This window comes from Rhinichthys klamathensis, unplaced genomic scaffold, assembly GCF_029890125.1.
Source record: "Rhinichthys klamathensis goyatoka isolate OS25496 unplaced genomic scaffold, OSU_Roscu_1.1 h1tg000165l_1, whole genome shotgun sequence".
NCBI classification, from domain to species: Eukaryota; Metazoa; Chordata; class Actinopteri; order Cypriniformes; family Leuciscidae; genus Rhinichthys; species Rhinichthys klamathensis.
Window position 1 is genome coordinate 1,710,396 of NW_026606697.1, and position 19,591 is coordinate 1,729,986.

Sequence of the window (19,591 nt, forward strand, 5' to 3'; positions counted from 1 at the left end):
GGCTCCCAGACTGTCACCAAACTGAGCCGGCCCCTTCGACTCACGCAGTTCTTGACCTCCACATGCATGCGCAAACTCCATTTACAGTCAAAACATTGTATCTGAGCTTTCCCAGAGGCATTGCTCCAACCCAACAGCCATCCAGTCTTTAGGAGTCATTAAGAACAGAAGGCTCTTAAATCCATCTAGAGAAATGTACTGAATCAAATGTGCTAGGTTGAAGTCATTAAGGAACAGCATTCGCAAACTATTTTACTTCTGAAATACAGTACATTTTAAAAGTTTGGGGACAGTACGTTTTTTTTTTAAAGGAAATTAATACTTGGGTGGATGCATTAAATTGATCAAAAGTGACAAAAATATATCTTTTGAACTTTAAATTCATCAAAAAATCAGGATAAAAATGCATCATGGTTTCCATAAATATATTAAGCAGCACGACCGTTTTCAACATTGATAATAATAAGAATTGGTTCTTGAGCAGCAAATCAGCATATTAGAATGATTTCTGAAGGATCATGTGACACTGAAGACTGGAGTTATTATGCTGAAAATTCAGCTTTGCATCATTGGAATAAATTAAATTTTCAAATAAATTCAAATAGAAAACCATTATTTTAAATGGTAATAATATTTCCGAACATTACAATTCTCACTGTATTTTTGATCAAGTGAATGCATCCTTGGTGAGCATAAGAGTCTTCTTATAAAAAACATAAAAAAATCTTACAGACTCCAAACATTTGAATGGTAGTGTATGAAATATTTCTGAGTGGAAAAACCATATTCAATGAGAAAAAAATACTAATAATTGTGGTGTGGGACTTAATTTATCAATCAGGAATTAACTTGATTTTGGAAAGTGGACTATGACAAAAGGTTGAAAAATAAAAGTGATTGATCACCTCAAAAAGGAAAGTAGTTGAGATTTTTACAAAGACATGTATTGCACTTCTTAAGAATAATGTTCAATGATGAATCATTTACAATAAAACTGAATTCTGTTTATGTTGACTTAAGTGTATTGAATCAACTGTGCTGAATCAAATGAATTGCCACGTGAGAGAACAGTTACATTTGAGATACACAAAAGCTTTGTGCCGATAACATTGAACACATACAGTTCAATAGCTTATTGAGAACTTAAGGATTTGAGGCTGGAAAGAAGTGACATCTGTGCTAATGGCTGTAAAGACAAGATCAAGCCGCACGTCTTCAGTGCCTGATCAAACTGGTAGATCAGTGCTTCAGGGTATTCGTCTGTTGAACCAAATTAAACGGCTGAAAACAAGCCGCACCTTGTACACACACACACACACACACACACACTCTTCATACTGTATGACATGAAGTGTGAATGCCAGATGTCTCAACCCAACAAAAGAACTATGAATCAACAAATAAGACATGACACTGTTTGGGCACACAGAAAGAACAGCTGACTGCAGAGATTCCTGAATGGGACGCCAAAGAGCATGTCTATCACATTTGGCAAAAACAGACGCTTTCTATAAGCAGAAACTTAACCTTAGCTTGGAAAAACACTGCAAGTTATTGATGCTCTTAGACTTCTATGAAAAACATATACCATTTATAATCAGTACAGTATATAGGAAAGCTCATAAATCTTGCGATCTGTTCTGAAACTCAATGGGACGATTTCAACGTGAAACATTTCTCATCACAATCTTCCAAGATCAACGCATCTAATGGTTGATGGTGTCCACGTTTATTTTATAACAATGCATTCTTACAACAAATCTCTCAACTTTGCTATTTTATGCTATTATCAAAATACAAAATGTACAACTACTGATATACTCAAATAAAATGGATATGTTAAGCATTGCAATGTTTGCTAATGAATTATAAAACAACATTACCGCACAAGACTTGTGCTGTGGACCTCAAGTTTAAAACCTACAAGTCATATTATATAAAGTCCTAATGCAACAGCACTGAATGCCAACATTGCAGATCTCCTTACCTTGATTAAAACTACATCCACAGTTCTCTCTCCTTTGGCACACAAACTATACCTCCGCTTGTATCGTTCATACATCTTTCCAACACACGCAAGGAGAAACTGTGACACTGAACAAAGCTTATTTCCCACATGAGGTCCTGACAGGCACAATCTCCATGGCTCAAGCGTTTGGAAAAATGAGACGCTCCTAATCTTTCACATCTGTGTGAAGGGCCGGCCCCTTTCCCTCGCTCATCCCCCACTCCCCTCTTCGCTCTCTCTCTCTCTCTCTCTCTCTCTCTCACACACACACACACAGACAGTCGCATATGCAAACAGTCTCTTTTCCTCTTTCGTTGCGCCTCCACCATCCTCTTTCTGACACATCTGCACATGGGTCATTCCTGCTATGCAGTGCATTTTCCCCATGTGTTTTAATATATTGGATCAAATATTATATTCACGTTTTATATAGTTTGGTTCACAATTAAGTGACCATGAATTTAAACTCCTTTCCTTGAGGAGCAGATGTTTATATTCACAGTGCATCTGCTCTGCAAGGAAATTAGTTTAAATTCATGGTCACTTAATTGTGAACCAAACTATATAAAACGTGAAAATAATATTTGATTGTTATCACGCTACACCAACCAATATAAAAAAAAGGTTATTAATATTAAACATTAATTTATTTGAAAAATTTTCTCTAATCAAAATGTTTTCCTTAGTTTATTTAAATTAAGATCAATCTATAGCCAGGGTTGTTATCATTAACTGAAACTAACTATTAAAAACACTTAGATTAAGCAAAATAAAATATATCTTTAACAATAGTTAACTGAAAAGTATATATATATATATATATATATATATATATACACAAACATAGGTGAAAATACTAGCAATACAAAAAAAGTATGCTAAAATAGCATAAAAAAAACATATATCAACTTCCCTTAAAGCCAGTTTCCTTGATGATATCATCCTCCAGGAAGTGACATCATTTGGCTAAGAAAACAACAGCGCTAGCATCAGCAAGTATTAGAAATGGATTTGAGGAATTGGTTGTTAATTTACATTTTACTTTTCTTTCTTTTTTTTGGTGAAACAAAACAAGCTGACAAGTTAGTTAACTGTCAATAGCTCAATGAGGAAACGGCTAACTTTAGCTCTTAATGTTTTATCCTGTTAATTGAGTTGCTGCTGTGTAAATAATCAAGTGATCAATTAAGATATCTTAGCTTGACCAGATTATAGAAATACTTCCTTATTAGCATTTTCACCAAGTAAAAAAAAAAATACAGCAGAACAAAAATGACCCACATAGTCACCTTTCTTTCTCTGTCACTGTTCTCCTTCCTTCTCTGAATCGAATGATCCCTGCAGGAAAGCCTGTCCGGTGGGACACACTGATAACAGCCCTGATGCCTTTCTGATTGACACCACCATTGAAACGTTGTCAAAGCTTCTCAGTGTTTCGCGCACCATGTATACACACAATCACAAACACACCCTCTGCCCAGAGGAAACGAGGCAGAGCAACACCTACTAGTGATTTCTTCCATCTGCTCATGGTCTCAGTCCAGAGGTGAAAGAAGCAGAAACCGTGGCTTCGTGTGTTGCCAGGATGGGGCTGCTTATAATTAGCAGGAAAAGGCCTTCAGCACTTGTGGTTCACATAAAAGGGTAACCCCAGCCCCCCCATTCCCCCAAACAGTTATAAAGAAACCTATGGATGAACAGCTGGCCCAGAGGTCACGACATAAAACTGTCAACATCCAACAGGAGAACGGATAATCAACAGCTTTTTTTTTTCAACAGATCAAACCAAAGCACAGCGTTACTTTTTTGTCAACTGATTTTTTTAAAACATGCACTATATTTTCACCCATTTATTATAAGCATTCAAAAATAGCATTCAAAAGTTTGGGGTCAAGTTTGGGATGTTTAAAAAAAAAAAAAAAAATTATTACTTTTATTCACATTAAACTGATCAAAAGTGATAAATGCATTTCCTCAAATAGTTGAAAGCGGTCCAGTTCCGATAGCACCTTTTAAAGTCCCCCTGTGGTGAAAATCAAGTTTTTAATGTTGTTTAGAAGTCTATGTGGTGTTTTTAATATGCTTTAAGACAAACCATGTGCATAAATTAACAATTTTAATAATCCTTTAATATTTTTATCTAGCCAAATGTGCTTCATTCAAGCATTTTCTGTTCTGAACGCGTTGCTTCTCTCTTCCGCTAAAGGACCATGAGAATACAGCAAAAAACATTTATTTTATCGGTCATTTAATTTACTCATATTTGTTGACTATTTTGACTACTGCTGCTCAGATGGAAATTTAAAATTATTCCAAAAAAGGGTAACACTTTAGAATACGCTTCCTTCGTTAATGAATGAACACAAGAACCAATGAGTAACACAATATTAACAATCTAGTAACTATTATTAAGTAACAAGAAACTCTGATTAACGAACTAGTAAGTAATAGTGCACAGATGAAAGTGGTACTTCACTATTAACTAATCAATAACTACTATTTTTTTAATGCTTCCCAGAGAACTACTGAAAAAGTTCATTAACAATCTAGTAACTACTATTAACTAAAAAGAAACACTGATTAACGAATTAGTAACTACTGTAAGAATCATGGTAACAAACTAGTAATGACTCAAGTGTTACTACATACTTCTATGGGATTTACCAATTTTTTGGATCCGTATTCTAAAGTGAAGATCATGGGAACTAACTAGTAATGACTAAAGTGTTACTACATACTTCTAAAGAACTTTTCTAAAAGTATACTATTTAAAAGTTCACCAAAAATCTCAAACGCTTGAAATGACTTTTGTGTTTGGTTGCACAAATCATGACTAGATCATGTAGTGACACTTTAGTCATTACTAGTTAGTTCCCATGATCTTCACTTTAGAATACGGATCCCAAAAATGTGTAATTCCCATAGAAGTATGTAGTAACACTTGAGTCATTACTAGTTTGTTATCATGATTCTTATAGTTACTAATGAAAAGCCAGTAAAGTGTAGAATCTTCAAATCAGTCACAAGATATGCACACACACACACATATATATATGAGCTAGGAGACATACATAAAAAAATAATAATTTTGGGTGGTAGGTTAAATAATAAAATAACTGTATATGGTATTTGGGTGGCTGATGACTCAATATGTCCCAGTACTCACCATGACTCTAGTGATTCAATGTCAGTCCAGAGGAATGCGGGAAAATTGGCCACAGGACAAGTAAGGTCCCTACAACTACATTTAAAAATCCATTTCTTTAAAATTATTCAGTTGATAAATAGACAGCATAGGCCAATTATTAACAGCTTTCCCAAATCATAAGTCTGCTATGCTATTTACATATTGACAATGTAAACAACCTTGTGTATTCGTTTACAGTAGCAGTTAAAATGTTAATGTAGTACTAATCATCTGTCCTGCATTGGTTATTGATTAGTTTTGCATGAATTATGAAACTTTTTCAGTAGTTCTCTGGGAAGCATTAAAAAAAATAGTTATTGTTTAGTTAATAGTGAAGTACCACTGTCATCTGTGCACTATTACTTACTAGTTCATTAATCAGAGTTTCTTGTTAGTTAATAATAGTTACTAGATTGTTAATATTGTGTTACTCATTGGTTCTTGTGTAGTTATTCATTAACGAAGGAACTGTATTCTAAAGTGTTACCCAAAAAGGTATTTGGTCTGGACCTCCGCTGGGAAAGAAATATAGAGACTGGACATTTTGGAACTTTAATTGAATACCCTTGACATGGAGAATACCTGAACCACACACACACACACACACACACACACACACAGCAATGTAGTTTGTAGCCATCTCTACTCTCTGTTCCAGTCCTCTAATTTGAAGTCTCACAAAATAAACAAATCCACATTGCTTCTGGACTTCACGCCTCAACGCTACCACATCTAGTGCTTCTGTGACCACGGACACTAAAGCAACTCTTTTACCTTGAATAACAGCAGCACAATCATGTTACGCTGTGTGCAGCACTTTAGAGTAAACCAACAAATATGAAGCCAAAAATTATGTCATCTGGCAGGGAGCATATGGATGCATACACACTGCTGTTCAAAAGTTTGGGGTAGGTAAGGAAATCTTATGTTTTTGAAAGAAGTCTCTTATGATCACCAAGGCTGCATTCAGTCAAAATAAATAGCAATATTGTAAACATATTTTTACAATTTAAAAATAAACATCTTCTATTTGAATATGTTTTAAAATGTAATTTATTCCTGTGATGGAAAGCTGAATTTTCAGCATCATTACTCCAGTCTTCAGTCCCACATGATCCTTAAAAAAAATTCATTCTAATAATATGCTGATCTGGAGCTTAAGAAACATTTCTTATTATTAATGTCAATGTTGAAATGCTGCTTAGTGTTTTTGTGGAAACCGTGATACATTTTTACATTATTTCTTTTTTCCTATGTCACTTTGGATCAATTTACCATCCTTGGTAAATCAAAGTATAATTTTTTTTTTTTTTTAATCATCTTACTGACCCCAATGTTTTGAACAGTGCTGTATTTCTGTTCTTTATTATGCACTGGCTATATACATACCAAGATATTACTGCTAGATATTCAGATGTTTATAATAATTCTCAGATCTTTATGTAACAAGTAAGGCTAAAGATGAAAGGGGGGGGGGGGGGGGGGGGGGGGGGGGGGCACATCTGTTATCAGTTACACGTGGGCCAGACAGACACCATGGGGACTCGACCAAAATGCAGCCGAGTAACAGGACATTATGTTTTGTTTTTCATAGAAATATCGCCCCTATTTGGAGCTCGGTGCTCAAAATGATTTACTTCAAAGCAACTGTAAATACGGACTCCTTGCTGAATGTTAGGATCTTGCTGAAGGGATCATAACAAAAAAGTAAGAGCCTATTTTGGTTTTTAAAAAAAGGTTTGACTTGTCTTGTTGGGTTTGCCAAGCATCATTAAACCACTTTATAAACAAATGTGGCACATAACATAACAGCCCAGCGTAACAACAGTCATAAGCATCAATCAAAATAAAACAAAAAATTGACAGCAAAAAAAAATAAAAAATTGGCAGCCCTAGGATTTTGCAACCCAAAATCATGGGATGTCATTTAGTCATGTCACAACATACACCCACAACATATTTCATAAGTTAAGTGTAGTAAATTAAATATATAGTCTAAAAACACTATATTTTTAGTACTAACCAGTGGTGCATCTTTTTTGTCCATGATATCAGGCCACGTTGTCTTCTGAAAGTCCATCTGATCCTCCAAATGTGCATCGGACTCTGTGAGACAACATTTAGCATTTACAATAACTTTAATCAGTCATATATTAATTAGCAAAAAAAAAGTAAAAGAACAAATGGTAAAAAAAAATCTTCATGAAAATAAAGAAAAAAAATATCATTGATAACTAATAAAAAATAATAATAAAAAAAAATAGAAAATATGAGTCACTTTTTATTAAATAATAAATGAACTAAAAACATGTCCTGAACCAACTAATGCACCAACCAAACGGGGTTATTTCTGGAAATTATAAGTATGGCTATTTCAGTTCAGTTACGTAACAGCAAAGATAACAATACCCCTTTAAAAACATGGGTGTACCAAATGTACTTTTTCAGTCACTGTGAGAACTGAGAAAAAAGGTCAGGAAATGGATGCTGACCTCGTCTTGTAACTTCACTTCCCTGGACATCCCATAATGACATCACCTGTTGCTAAGCTACATTTTGTTATGTACATATATCATGATGAAAACGCCCTGTTCTCTCAGGCGTGTGCGTGATGGAGGCGGACAGACTACTTACAATTATTCTGTTGGATCTGAAAGGTATAATTACTTAATTTTGGTTTATTATGGAAGGCGGGTGCTTTAATAGAGACTGTTACGCAATCACACTGCAATATTCGATCAGTGATGAAATTAAACTTGGATCTTGGTAATGGATTTTAGTACATTTCTCCTTCATTCAAAACATTTCATGTTTTGGACCAGCAATACTGTTGAAGCAACAATATATATATATATATATATATATATATATATATATATATATATATATATATATATATATATATATATATACACACACACACACGCGCGTCATCAAATGCATATGCTACCGTATTTTCTGTAATATAAGTCACATACTGTATTTGTATTTATCCAAAGTACTTTTATAATGCATGCACAACGTGCAAAGAGAGGTTTAACTAAAGTTTAGTGTTAACAATGTTCGTAAAAGTTTCATTTTATATACTGGTATTTTACAAATATGAATGTAATCAAATGTGACTTATCCACTGATCCAACTTGTGTTCTCTCAATGCAATTTTGACCCGGTGCAACTTAATCATGTGCTTCCTTATTTTACAGAAAACATGGTATATCATAAATGTATCTATTTTGTATCATTCAACTCACCTTTCAGTAGGTCTTCTTCACCAACTGGTTGCCCAACCTCATGCACTGCAGTGTCTATGACTTCAGACATTGGATCTAAGCTTTCCGGGGATTGTTCAGGACATACAGAAGAATCTATAATGTCATTCTTATCAAGTGCCTTAGAGACATGTAAGGCACCTTCTACATGGTCACTGTGGACCAAAACACTCATTTGATCTTCTGCATTGACTGCCAGACTTTCCTCAGAGATTCCAGACTCATTTGACTTAAATAAAACCGGTATGTCTGAGGGATCAACTAGGACACCTTGATCTCCAGATTTATTTGTATTTACAAAAACTATGCCTGCATTTCCTTCTGAAGACTCTATTTCCGATGTGCCCTGCATGACCTCATTGTTTGAGGTCATATCTTGACTGGGATCCTGAGAAGAGTCATCTGGGAGATTCACTTTCTCCATATCTGCAGGAATCGCGGACTCAAGCACTTCCTCCGCTGTTGCCTGAGCTTCAAAAATGGGTTTGTTCTCCAGGTTCTCTTGGACGTTCTCCATCCCCTCGCAGCAGGAACCTAAAAGAACCTCAAGATCTTCAGGTTCTAAGGTGTCCTCACTAGTTGCTGTAGGAGTTCCAGGTTCTGATCCAGGCTCAGTTTGGGATATATCAAAAGAACTTAACAGTCTCTGTCCGTCAGCCCTACTTCCTTCTTCCACTGCATCGTCAATAAAAGAAAGAATTGGATTTTCTACAGGCAACAGCTCTCGATTTATTTCATGGAGGCATGAAACACCCTCATGTTCAGCAACTGAAGTCCTTGAGGTTGTATCACTAGGTTCCTCCTTCTGTTGGTCGGCATCTGTTTCCGAGTATGGCATTTCTAGAGTCTCCTGAAACTCTTCATTGGCATCTTCTTGATCTGAAGTTCTTGAAGAATCAAGATGGTCTTGATTACCTTCCAAACTACACCTGATATTCTCACAAACACCTCCCTCAGATCCCTCCAGCGTATAAGTTCCTTTGTCACCAGTTTTATCACGAACGTCTCGGCAAACACGCATTTCATTTTCAAACCAATTTTGGTTCAAGCAATCTAGAGGTGCATCTCCATCTGGATTTACTTCCAGTAGTTCCTTGCTTTCTTCTCGCACTTCCACTGGTTCTATGAGTTCTCTGCACCCATCCTCTTCCTCATCATCAGTCTCAGCACCCTGAGAACAAGATTCAACATCCGAGCTTTCCGGCGTGTCCAAAGACTGAGTAATTCCCATATCTCCTGCTTCAGCGGTGGGGTTACGCTCAGATAGCTCTTTCTCCTCCAATGCTTTCTCCTCTACAGAGTCGTGTCCTTTTTGCTGACTTTCCCCACAGATTAAGTCATCCGCTTTATCAGCTTCCTCTTTCTGTTGTCCGCAGGAAGAGGTTCTGTAGGTTACGTTCACAGAATTGCTCTGCAAACCATCACTACTATCTCCAATGTCCCTGGTACTAACTACACCAGCAGTTGAGCTCTCCTCTTGCGCTCTGCAATCAGTCTCACTGTTTTCACAAGCACACGCCCGCTTATCTTCACTATTGCCATTGTGTAGGAGAGCCGTGGCAGTTTCGCAGCTGAGCGAGGGACCTCCGTCACCGTAATGATCCAGGCTGCCATTACATTCTCCTTTGTTTTCTTCTGTGCTAAAAGGAGTGAACCCTCGTTCTCTCGTATCAAGGGAGTCGTGCGGTGCCTCTTCACAAAAGCAAACTCTGGTCTCCAGGCCATGATCACATTCTTGGGCAATGTGCGGAGAATCTGAGCTCTGCTGAAACGCAACTCCTCCCTGAACATGAACAGAGAACAACAGCTTTAGAGTTTTCTCTCCTTCAAGCCAATTCTCTAACTCTACAGTTATGCCAATGCAATGAATAGTAGATCTACAGTTGTTGGAGACTATTTATGGTGGAGGTTGAAATCTGAGGGATATTTCTTGGCAAACAAGTTCCCTTCTGTTGCCTGCATAATAGTATGTATTCATTTAGCAGACCTTTCCAAAAAATCCAACAAATGAGGAAGACAACACAGTGATTCATCCTAAAGAGGCAGTAACATGAAAAGTACAATGTTGTACAGGCTAAAATATACAAATAATGAAAAGTAATATATAAGTATATATATATATATATATATATTAGGGCTGTCAAATGATTAATCACGATTAATCACATCCAAAATAAAAGTTTTTTTTCCATAATATATGTGGGTGCACTGTGTATAATTATTTTGTATATATATATATATATATATACACACACACGCATGTATATTTAAGAAAAAAATATTATTTATATATAATATAAATTATATATAAATCTATATACACCATATACATGAAAATATTTCTTAAATATATACAAGCATGTGTGTGTATTTATATATATAAAATAATTATACACAGTGCACCCACATATATTATGTAAAAAAACTTTTATTTTGGATGTGATTAATCACGATTAATCATTTGACAGCCCTATTATATATATATATATATACATAATTAAATAATCACAATCACAATAAAATGCATCTAACATTAAAGTTTGTAAATATATAAATACACAAAATTATATATTTTCAAACTTTCATGTTAGATGCAATTGATTGCGATAAATTAATTTGACAGCACTAATATGTATATATATATATATATATATAGAGAGAGAGAGAGAGAGAGAGAGAGAGAGAGAGGGAGAGAGTTTTTAGTGTGTAATGGAAAAACATTGTTTTTCATCAGAATTTTTAGCCTATTTGCACTTCACTTGCCATTGAATACCTAAACTTTGCATTTATTTATATGAGTACTATGTGTATAATGCATATTGTTACTATTATTTTTTTTCTCTAAAAATATAATGTTGAAAACAATTCAACTTTGTCTTGTACTTTCAATCATCTTAAGCTCTGACAATTCCAATTAAAATTAACAAAAGTGTTTTTTTATGAGTTGATCTTTTTGATATCACATTTTTAACCACATGGTTCAAACTGAAGTAACGTTTCCCTTACAATTGCATTAGTCTGTCTTTATCAATATATTAGCATCATTATTCTTCACATTTGCACATATTGTCCTCATCATGCTGAATAATCATGGAGATGTTCATCACAACCAAAAACTGACAACAGAGCTGAAAAGACAGACAGAGAGAAAAGAAAAGGAAGATTTGCCAACATCTGAAAAAAACTGACCTGACTCGCGTTCCCCTGACAATGGCAAATGATCAGGCTGCGCAGTGCCAAGATGTCAGCCTGCAGGTTGGGTGATGCACCGCCCGGCTCGGTGCCCACAGAGAGGGTGTAGGTGTTCAGAGAGGGGTGGTGCTGTACCACGCGACTGCCCGAGGAGGAGACCTGTCTGAGCGTCTCAACGCCATTGTCTGTATCCAAATCCTCCCTGAATCAAAACAAGCCCTCGGATGAACAGGAGTGCCCAGACAGTTTCATTACAACTTCAAACAGAATAACACTCTGCTGTAATCAAGAAACTCAATATAATTTATAGTTCTTATGGATGTACTTGCTTTGATTTATTTGTTCAAGAGGCAGTGGAGAATGATCCAAATACACAAATCAAGTTATTATACAGCTACATGAATATTTTCTACTCTTTTGCCAACTCAAGTGTGTAATAATAAGAGGTAATGATTAAAATCTGGGCCTGGAGCATTGACTAATGCTGGGTGGAGTGATTTTTGTCAACTAGGTCACAGGAAAGCAACTGTCACTGCTCTCTGAAGCAGCATGCTTAAGATTAAAGAACAATACCCAATTAGATCGCTTTTATGTCTCAGCAATGAGATTAATAGAGAGGTAATGGAGACATCCTGCTTCTCAGATGTTTCTTGTGTGGAAAAAATGCCTCTCTATTAGATTCTAAGATGATTTTAGATGTCTCGTACGGTGTTCAGTATTTACCAAAATACCAATCGCAGCAATCAAAAGTCAGAGATTGTTATAAAAAAAATTTTTTATATAGAATTCATCCAAATATAAGTTATCTGAGTTATGACAGCCACAAGTTCATTTCTAATTTTTAAGAGAAACAGTGTTATTTTATTTGCATTGATATACTATTATAGTTTTTATTGTTATATTTTTTGTTTTCATTTTAATTTTAGCTTGTTTTTGTCATTTTGTTGTGTTTTTGTCATTTTTGAATTTTTTTTTGTTTATTCATCTTTATTGGAGTTTTGGTTATAGTTATTTTAGTACTTCAAATTAAACTAAACGGAAATGAGAAACGCTGCCTAGCCAACTAGCTAAAATATGTTTACATTTTTTATATTCTATAAAAAAATACATACGCAGATATACATATATTTTGAAATGTTTATTTTATTTCAAAAGACAACATAACTGTAACTTCATCATTTTACTCTGGGCTGTACAATCAAAATGCAAACATGATTTGTTAAGCTATTAACAGCACACCCCAAAAGTGAATCCTTTAATAAGCCTAGAGTTACTGACAATGACATTGTAGTTGATTTTTAAAATGAATAAAACAGTGGTATAAAATAGTCAGTAAGTGTTGAAACAGTAAGGATCAGACAATATCTAACCATCATAACCGCAGTAACAGTTCACTTAGTATACAAACACTCATGTTTTTGACTATTTAACAGTGTGAGGACAATTATTCAACAGTAGATTGGTGCCCATAGAGTTCCCATTCACTCCTGTTCCTCACTCAGTACAGATTTATGTTGTTTTCATGTGAATAACAGACTGTGTATGTACTGTAAGTACATTACTCACTGGCTGAAGAGCTCCAGTAGTGCAGTGTGTCCTCGGCTCTCAGCGATGACCACCGGTGTGGCCCCCTGTTTGTTACACAGGTTGAGGGCCTCTCGGGCCCCTGGCTGCTTGAGGAGAAAACTGGCCACTTTGAGGAGCCCACGACGGGCTGCAAAGTGTAGAAGGGTCTCTTGAGGTTCCAGTCCTGAAAGACAAAAACAAGAGTGTTCAGAGAGAAAAATGGATGAACATAAACCAGACCTGGATCAGTGTTTGTCTTAATACATATCAAAAGCATATCAATAATAACCAATAACTTTATTTGAAGTGTTTTGACACACACGCACACACTTTACTTAGCTATGCAAATAAGGACATTTCAGATACTTAAATTGTTTTTATACACTAGTTATAAATAATATAACCTAGTGTTATCATGATACTGGAATGTTTTTACTTTGATACAATACCTTGACAAATATTGATATTCTATACCATTTTTGATACCACATGGAAAACTTATATATCGATATTTTTATTATTAACTCATAATTTTTTTTTTTTTGATAATTTGGGTAATTTTGTTAAAATATCTTACAGCCCATGGAGGTGTTATTTGAAACTTCGAACTAAAGTAAACTGTCAGTAATAAAATACAATAGAATAAAGAGACAAACGAAATAATGGCTTTAAGTTTTTCAGGTGAGTCTAACAGTAGTATTCGGGTAAACACTGGATAGTCTCCATTGTAAAAATTAAATACAGATTGATTTGCATACAATTAAAGTTACAAAAGGTATTCAGTCAAGAGCAAAGAGTGATTTTCTTTGTCTTTTGTTCTCTGATTAACATGACGGAGCAGCAGGTTTATTAGGCTGCTGTCCCTTTAAGAGCTTATGCACTGATCCAATATACTGTTACACAACATGCGTTTTCTTTCTCAACTATTATGTTCCAAAACTGACTGTGTTTACCTGAATACCCGGACATTTTGACATAAGCGTGTGTGTATTTGACCATTTAAGCGCAATAAGTCACGAAAAAGAGCTCAACATGGCATTCACACTCTGTTTGAGAGGTGGCTTTATGTGCGTGAGCTTTTGAGCAGGTGCAAGCAGGAAACCTGCAGGAATGAGTAAAATTATGCGCAATACTCGTATCAATATGTATCGAAATATCAATATTTTTGATAACACTAACCCTAACCCACACCTTAGCCCTAACAGTAAACCTCCTGTATTTTTACAATAAAAAAATACAGTAATATACAACACATAAACTCCATTAGGGCTTATTAATTTTTATCATTATTATTATTATTATTATTATTAAATTACAAAATATCAAACCAAAGTGGTGTTTATTACTGAAAAATGAAAGCAGCAACATTTTTAAGCATAATAAAAACCCATCAGAAAAGTTTAAGACAAGGACTTAGTACTGTGATTCAGCAGAGAAGAACCAGGCCCAAACAATGGCAGATAATTAAATATTTAAAAAGATCTGTCAGCTGTAATTAACGTCAAACTGTAACTGACCTGTCAACTGTCATGTGACCGCTGTGAACTCAAAGGACCTGTTCTGATTACTTGGAACCTGATCTGGAATGTCATTTAGGGACGTTTATTTGGCTGCAGATCCATGCTCGAGAATATCATCCAGTACATTCTCTTCTACACTGCTGGGCAAATCATGGACCAAGCCCAAAAATGGCTAAACACTAAGCTTTTAATTGTCTTAACCACAAATTATTGGTCAGGAAATTAGCTAAATTTAAGCAAATGCACTACTTAAAAAGCTATTGCTGAAAAATATCAAAGAGAGAATTAAATATTTGGCAGAATATGGGAAGTTGTGTGGAGTGATGAATCACAATGAAACACGAGTTGTATGCTGAGAGATTTAATAATAAATGCATCTCTACCATAGTGAAGCATGGAGGAAGAGTGTCATTGTTTGTGTGGGAAGCTTTTTTAGCTGCTGGTAGTGTTGAGCTATATCACTGCAAAAGTCATTTAATGCTTAGGAGTACATGGAGAATATTGCTTCCCACAAATGAACATTTCTCAATGATCAGAGAAGTCCACCAGGCTCATGTTTAGTCTGCTCAGAGTCTAGATTTGAACCCTTTAGTGAATATTTGGTCTCATATTAAACACAAACGAACTGGGAGATATTTTTCAACTACTCAAGAACTGTTTGAAGCCATTAACATTGAGTGGAACAACACTGACTCTTCTTCCTGTAAAAAAAGCTGTCTGCAAGATAGGGAAGGCTATTCCGTGCTAAGTTACTTTATCTACAGTGTTTGTGCAATTCTTCCTAATTTCCTGACCAGTGATTTGTGAGACCATTAAAAAGACCATTAAAAGACCACTAAATATTTTGCCATTTTATTTTATTTACTTGCCAGGAGTGTAAACATGTAATGAAATAAAAAAAGAACTAGATACAATGTCAAAATGGAGACAAAATGGATCATAGGCCAAGAATAACAAAGAATTATAAGCTCTCCAAAAAGTAGCAGTTTATATTTTTATATAATATTATATTATAATATATAAAATTTTATATTAAATAGGGCAGTAAAGTGTATTTTTTATTGGTTTTGTAGACAAATCAAGAATAAGCCTGATGAACTACACCAATGCTAATGCTTAGATGCCCCCTACAGGACCACTGCATAACTATTGCTGAGGCAATCCTCCCATTTGATAATGTAGATAATCTCCTATTGGATGATGTACACAGACAACTTCTTAAAACAAAGGTACTTAACTTATCAAATCAAAACTGCAACGAATGCAAAGGTCTGCAAGTTACATAAACAGTCCTCTGACCTAAACACCAAACTTTCTTTGTCATGATCAGTTAAAGGTAATATTATGCTGATTTGAGCTCTTGTTAATGACTACTTGCCTTCCTACTTACTTTTAGACTTTGCTCATTGTGTATCAGACAATAATACATCATGGATTGAACCTACAACCCTATTTGAACCAGATCTAACAACTAGCCTCCATTAAGCTGCACTCACGTGTGTTGTTCCCCAGCAGGCTCCAGCCAGGGGGCAGCGTGAGATGTCTGAGGGCCAGGGACAGACTCTGGTCCAGCTTTTCGCACTCCTGCAGTGGGATCTGATGCTCGTCCAGTAGTAGAGCCTCTTCCAGTATGTCCGTCTGCCCCACCGCACTCACCAGGAACTGGGCCATGTCGAAGGCCAGGTCCTGCATGAAGTGCAGGTGCTCGGTGGCCAGAGTATGAACGTAACCGTCCCGTCCCGCTGAGCACAGGGTGACCAGCACTGACTCACAGCAGTTATGAGCTGCACAGAGAGGCAAAGATCACATCATGTCAGCAGTCAAACACATTCAAGACAAATAACTAATAATGTGAAAGGTCAAAAGGATATGGAGGGGGGAAAGCACAGCAAAAATAGTGTCATTATCAGACATTTGAGTCATTTAGCTGAGATGTGCATGAAATAAAATAAATAAAATAAACAAGATTTTCAGGTTGGGTACAACTGTCAGTACAGGCATACAACTCATGTCTGGTTTGTTTGCACAATTTACTGTTAAATTACAGTAATTTGTCCAACTAGTAAATGCAATCTCTCATTCCTGGCGGTTATAAAAACAATGAGTCTTTACTGCAGTGACAGCTCATACTAAGAGAATAATTACTGTGGCTGAAGTCTGTGGTACATAAAAAAATGACAGCCAGGTCTCACCACACAAAGTGGCACATGGTCATCCTCCTGGGAAAAGAGACAAACCCATATTTATGTGCAACAACATTTCCAAGAATTCCAAACATCCTCCTAGTGGTCTGGACTTATGTTATGTGTATCTCTGAATAGTTACTAAAATAACATTCACACTAACATAAAATAATTCATATGCTTAAAATTAAAAAAAATCTATGCAAAATTACTGCCGTTTGTAATGCACACGACTTTGTAATATCTCAACTACCTGACTAAACTGACCTTGACCTTGGATGCATGTAAACCTATTATAGAAGACCTCTGAAACAAAATTAGGAACCTTTAAAATAGCAAAATAGGGGCACTTTAAATATTAATGACACAAAGGTTTTTTTTTTTGGAATATTGTCGACCGTTAAACTGTGCTAATTAAAATCTAGTACAGTAGTCACCATTTGTAGTGGATCAAAACCTTTTTTGATCCACTTCAAATGCTGACTACTGCATAACTATAAAGTAAAAGGTCCATTTTGATCTCATATTGAAAACAAGCCAAACATAAACACTAAAACTGGATTCACAAGTGCCAAACAGGCCTACTGTTTCTCCCAGTAATCTCCCTCCATCAGCGGATCATCCCTTCACTGACTGCTGAGGCATTACACCTGACACTGAAACACAACACTAAGCATTGCGAGCATCTATATAGTGAGAGGGTTTGTTTCAGCTGCCAAACAGCCCGAAAAGACAATTAAAAACATATCAGTAAAAAAAATTCTTATAATGAGATAACAGGCTTAAATATATCCTACAAACACAGAGAAGATCAATTTTCTCCACTGAAGTCTTTCTATGGGGCTGAACTACACCATTTTCAGTTTGACTCAATCCCTTAATAGGACCCGGTCAGCAAGCAAACATGTTTTGTTGACAGGGCCAAGTGCTGCCACCTCGTGCAGACAAAAGCTTTCCGCATTGAGAACTTATATTATGAGTAATTCACATAATATGAGCTTTGATGGGAAACTACAGATTATCTAGATGTACATGAGAAAAGTACAGAGAGGTGCTCATGTTTCTCAGCAAATAGTGATTTCTTAAAAAAAGGACAGAGGGCAGCATGTTCAACCAATTCATCTTCCCCCAACTGAGTAAACAAAAAAAAAAGGCAAAAAGTCCCAAAATACACAGTCAGAAGAACATAGACAGTTAAACATTCATCACTAGAACTCACAGTGACACCCAGAACAAACACATTCCTCAACTTTAATATCTGGCAATAAGTTAATGTGAAACTTAATTTCTGTAATCAATCCGAAATTTGGCGAGTATCATTTTTCAATGCTAAAATAATTTATCGTGTCCCAGTTTATGCAGAGAACAAGTCATTTGCAGCCTGATTTTCTTGTAAAGTTTTTTCAAAACTTTGACCTTGCAGCCAGATAGAGTAAGCAGAGACGCATAATATATCAGCACCATATTTATTATTGACTGATGTTTTTTTGTTTTTTTTTTAATCGGTCGGTATCGCCTGATATTGGATATTTAAATGTCTCTGGCTATTTTACCATTTCAAGATTTAGCTCATAATCTAGCACTCAAAATGATAACTGCAAATTATGGTTCCAAATTATGAGGCCATTTACATGACACCATTTTCAACTAAAAACGGGAAACTTTTTATACGTTTTGGCTGTTCATTTACACAACAACAGCATTTTGGGGGCCTGAAAATGCAAAATTTTGAAAACGATAAAGTTATCTTCTTCGTGTAAACTACAAAAACACGAATTTGTGAAAACATTGATGTCATGAACATGCGTATTACGTGTTGGCATCGCCAACTACTGGTCTGACATGAATAATACAGTGTTTTTAGTCGGTTTTGTGAATCCGTGTGAAAGGAGATCATTTTGACAACATTTTCGTCTGTATTCGGAAAATGCAAAAGAAAAACGTTGCTGTTTTTAGTACTTTTAGTATCTTTGTCGTGTAAACGTACTCTTAACGATTTAACCTTTTAAAAGCAGTATATATATATATATATATATTCATATATATATATATATATATATATATATATATATATATATTCACAATACTGACCGTTTATTGGAGATTGGCTATCTAATCGTAATATCAATATATGTGCATTCAGAATAATAATTTTGGCTCAGCCCATATGCAGTGCTCATCTTAGTATGTTATATTAGTAATGCTAGTTACCACTAGAGCACCACATCACAATTTTATAGTAAACTATTCTAAGGCAGGGATTCACAAACTTTTTTGTCAGCCGACAAAAGGTCAAAGGTTGCAGTTGGGACGCAGTTGACTATGACGTCACAGATCCAAGGGCCCAATAATGCGCTCACCTGGACACACAGCCTGAAGGGTGCCATGGTTAAGCTTCAGTGTGCTGGTTAGATGTCTCTGAGAGGAGCCGGTGAACAACAGGAAGAACTGCACCTCCCCCTGTTCTCCTTCACGGAGCACCTCATCGCAAAGCTGAACTGTTAGCACACACTTGCCCTGCCACAAAAAAAAGAAGTTTAAATAAAATACAAGTTTATGTGCTTATGAATAATAACTTAATATATTATCATCCAAAAAGCTCAATGCCAAACTGATCCAATCCATCACATTTTAGAAGTCACATGAATGAACCTGTTAATAATGTG

The 19,591-nt window shown here is 35.7% G+C and overlaps 1 protein-coding gene across 6 annotated transcripts in view; it reads right to left on the minus strand.

The window, feature by feature from the left end:
* The window catches only part of LOC130091347 (A-kinase anchor protein 13-like), a 79,199-nt gene that overhangs the window by 39,541 nt on the left and 20,067 nt on the right, over nt 1-19,591 (minus strand). For all 6 annotated transcript variants that reach the window (XM_056259172.1, XM_056259174.1, XM_056259173.1 and 3 more), the window contains exons 3-8: nt 19,286-19,442; nt 16,239-16,526; nt 13,223-13,406; nt 11,654-11,858; nt 8,447-10,247; nt 7,219-7,301 (exon numbers count right to left, since the gene is read on the minus strand). In XM_056259172.1, the coding sequence (XP_056115147.1) occupies nt 7,219-7,301; nt 8,447-10,247; nt 11,654-11,858; nt 13,223-13,406; nt 16,239-16,526; nt 19,286-19,442 (2,718 nt within the window). The remainder of the gene's footprint in view (nt 1-7,218; nt 7,302-8,446; nt 10,248-11,653; nt 11,859-13,222; nt 13,407-16,238; nt 16,527-19,285; nt 19,443-19,591) is intronic.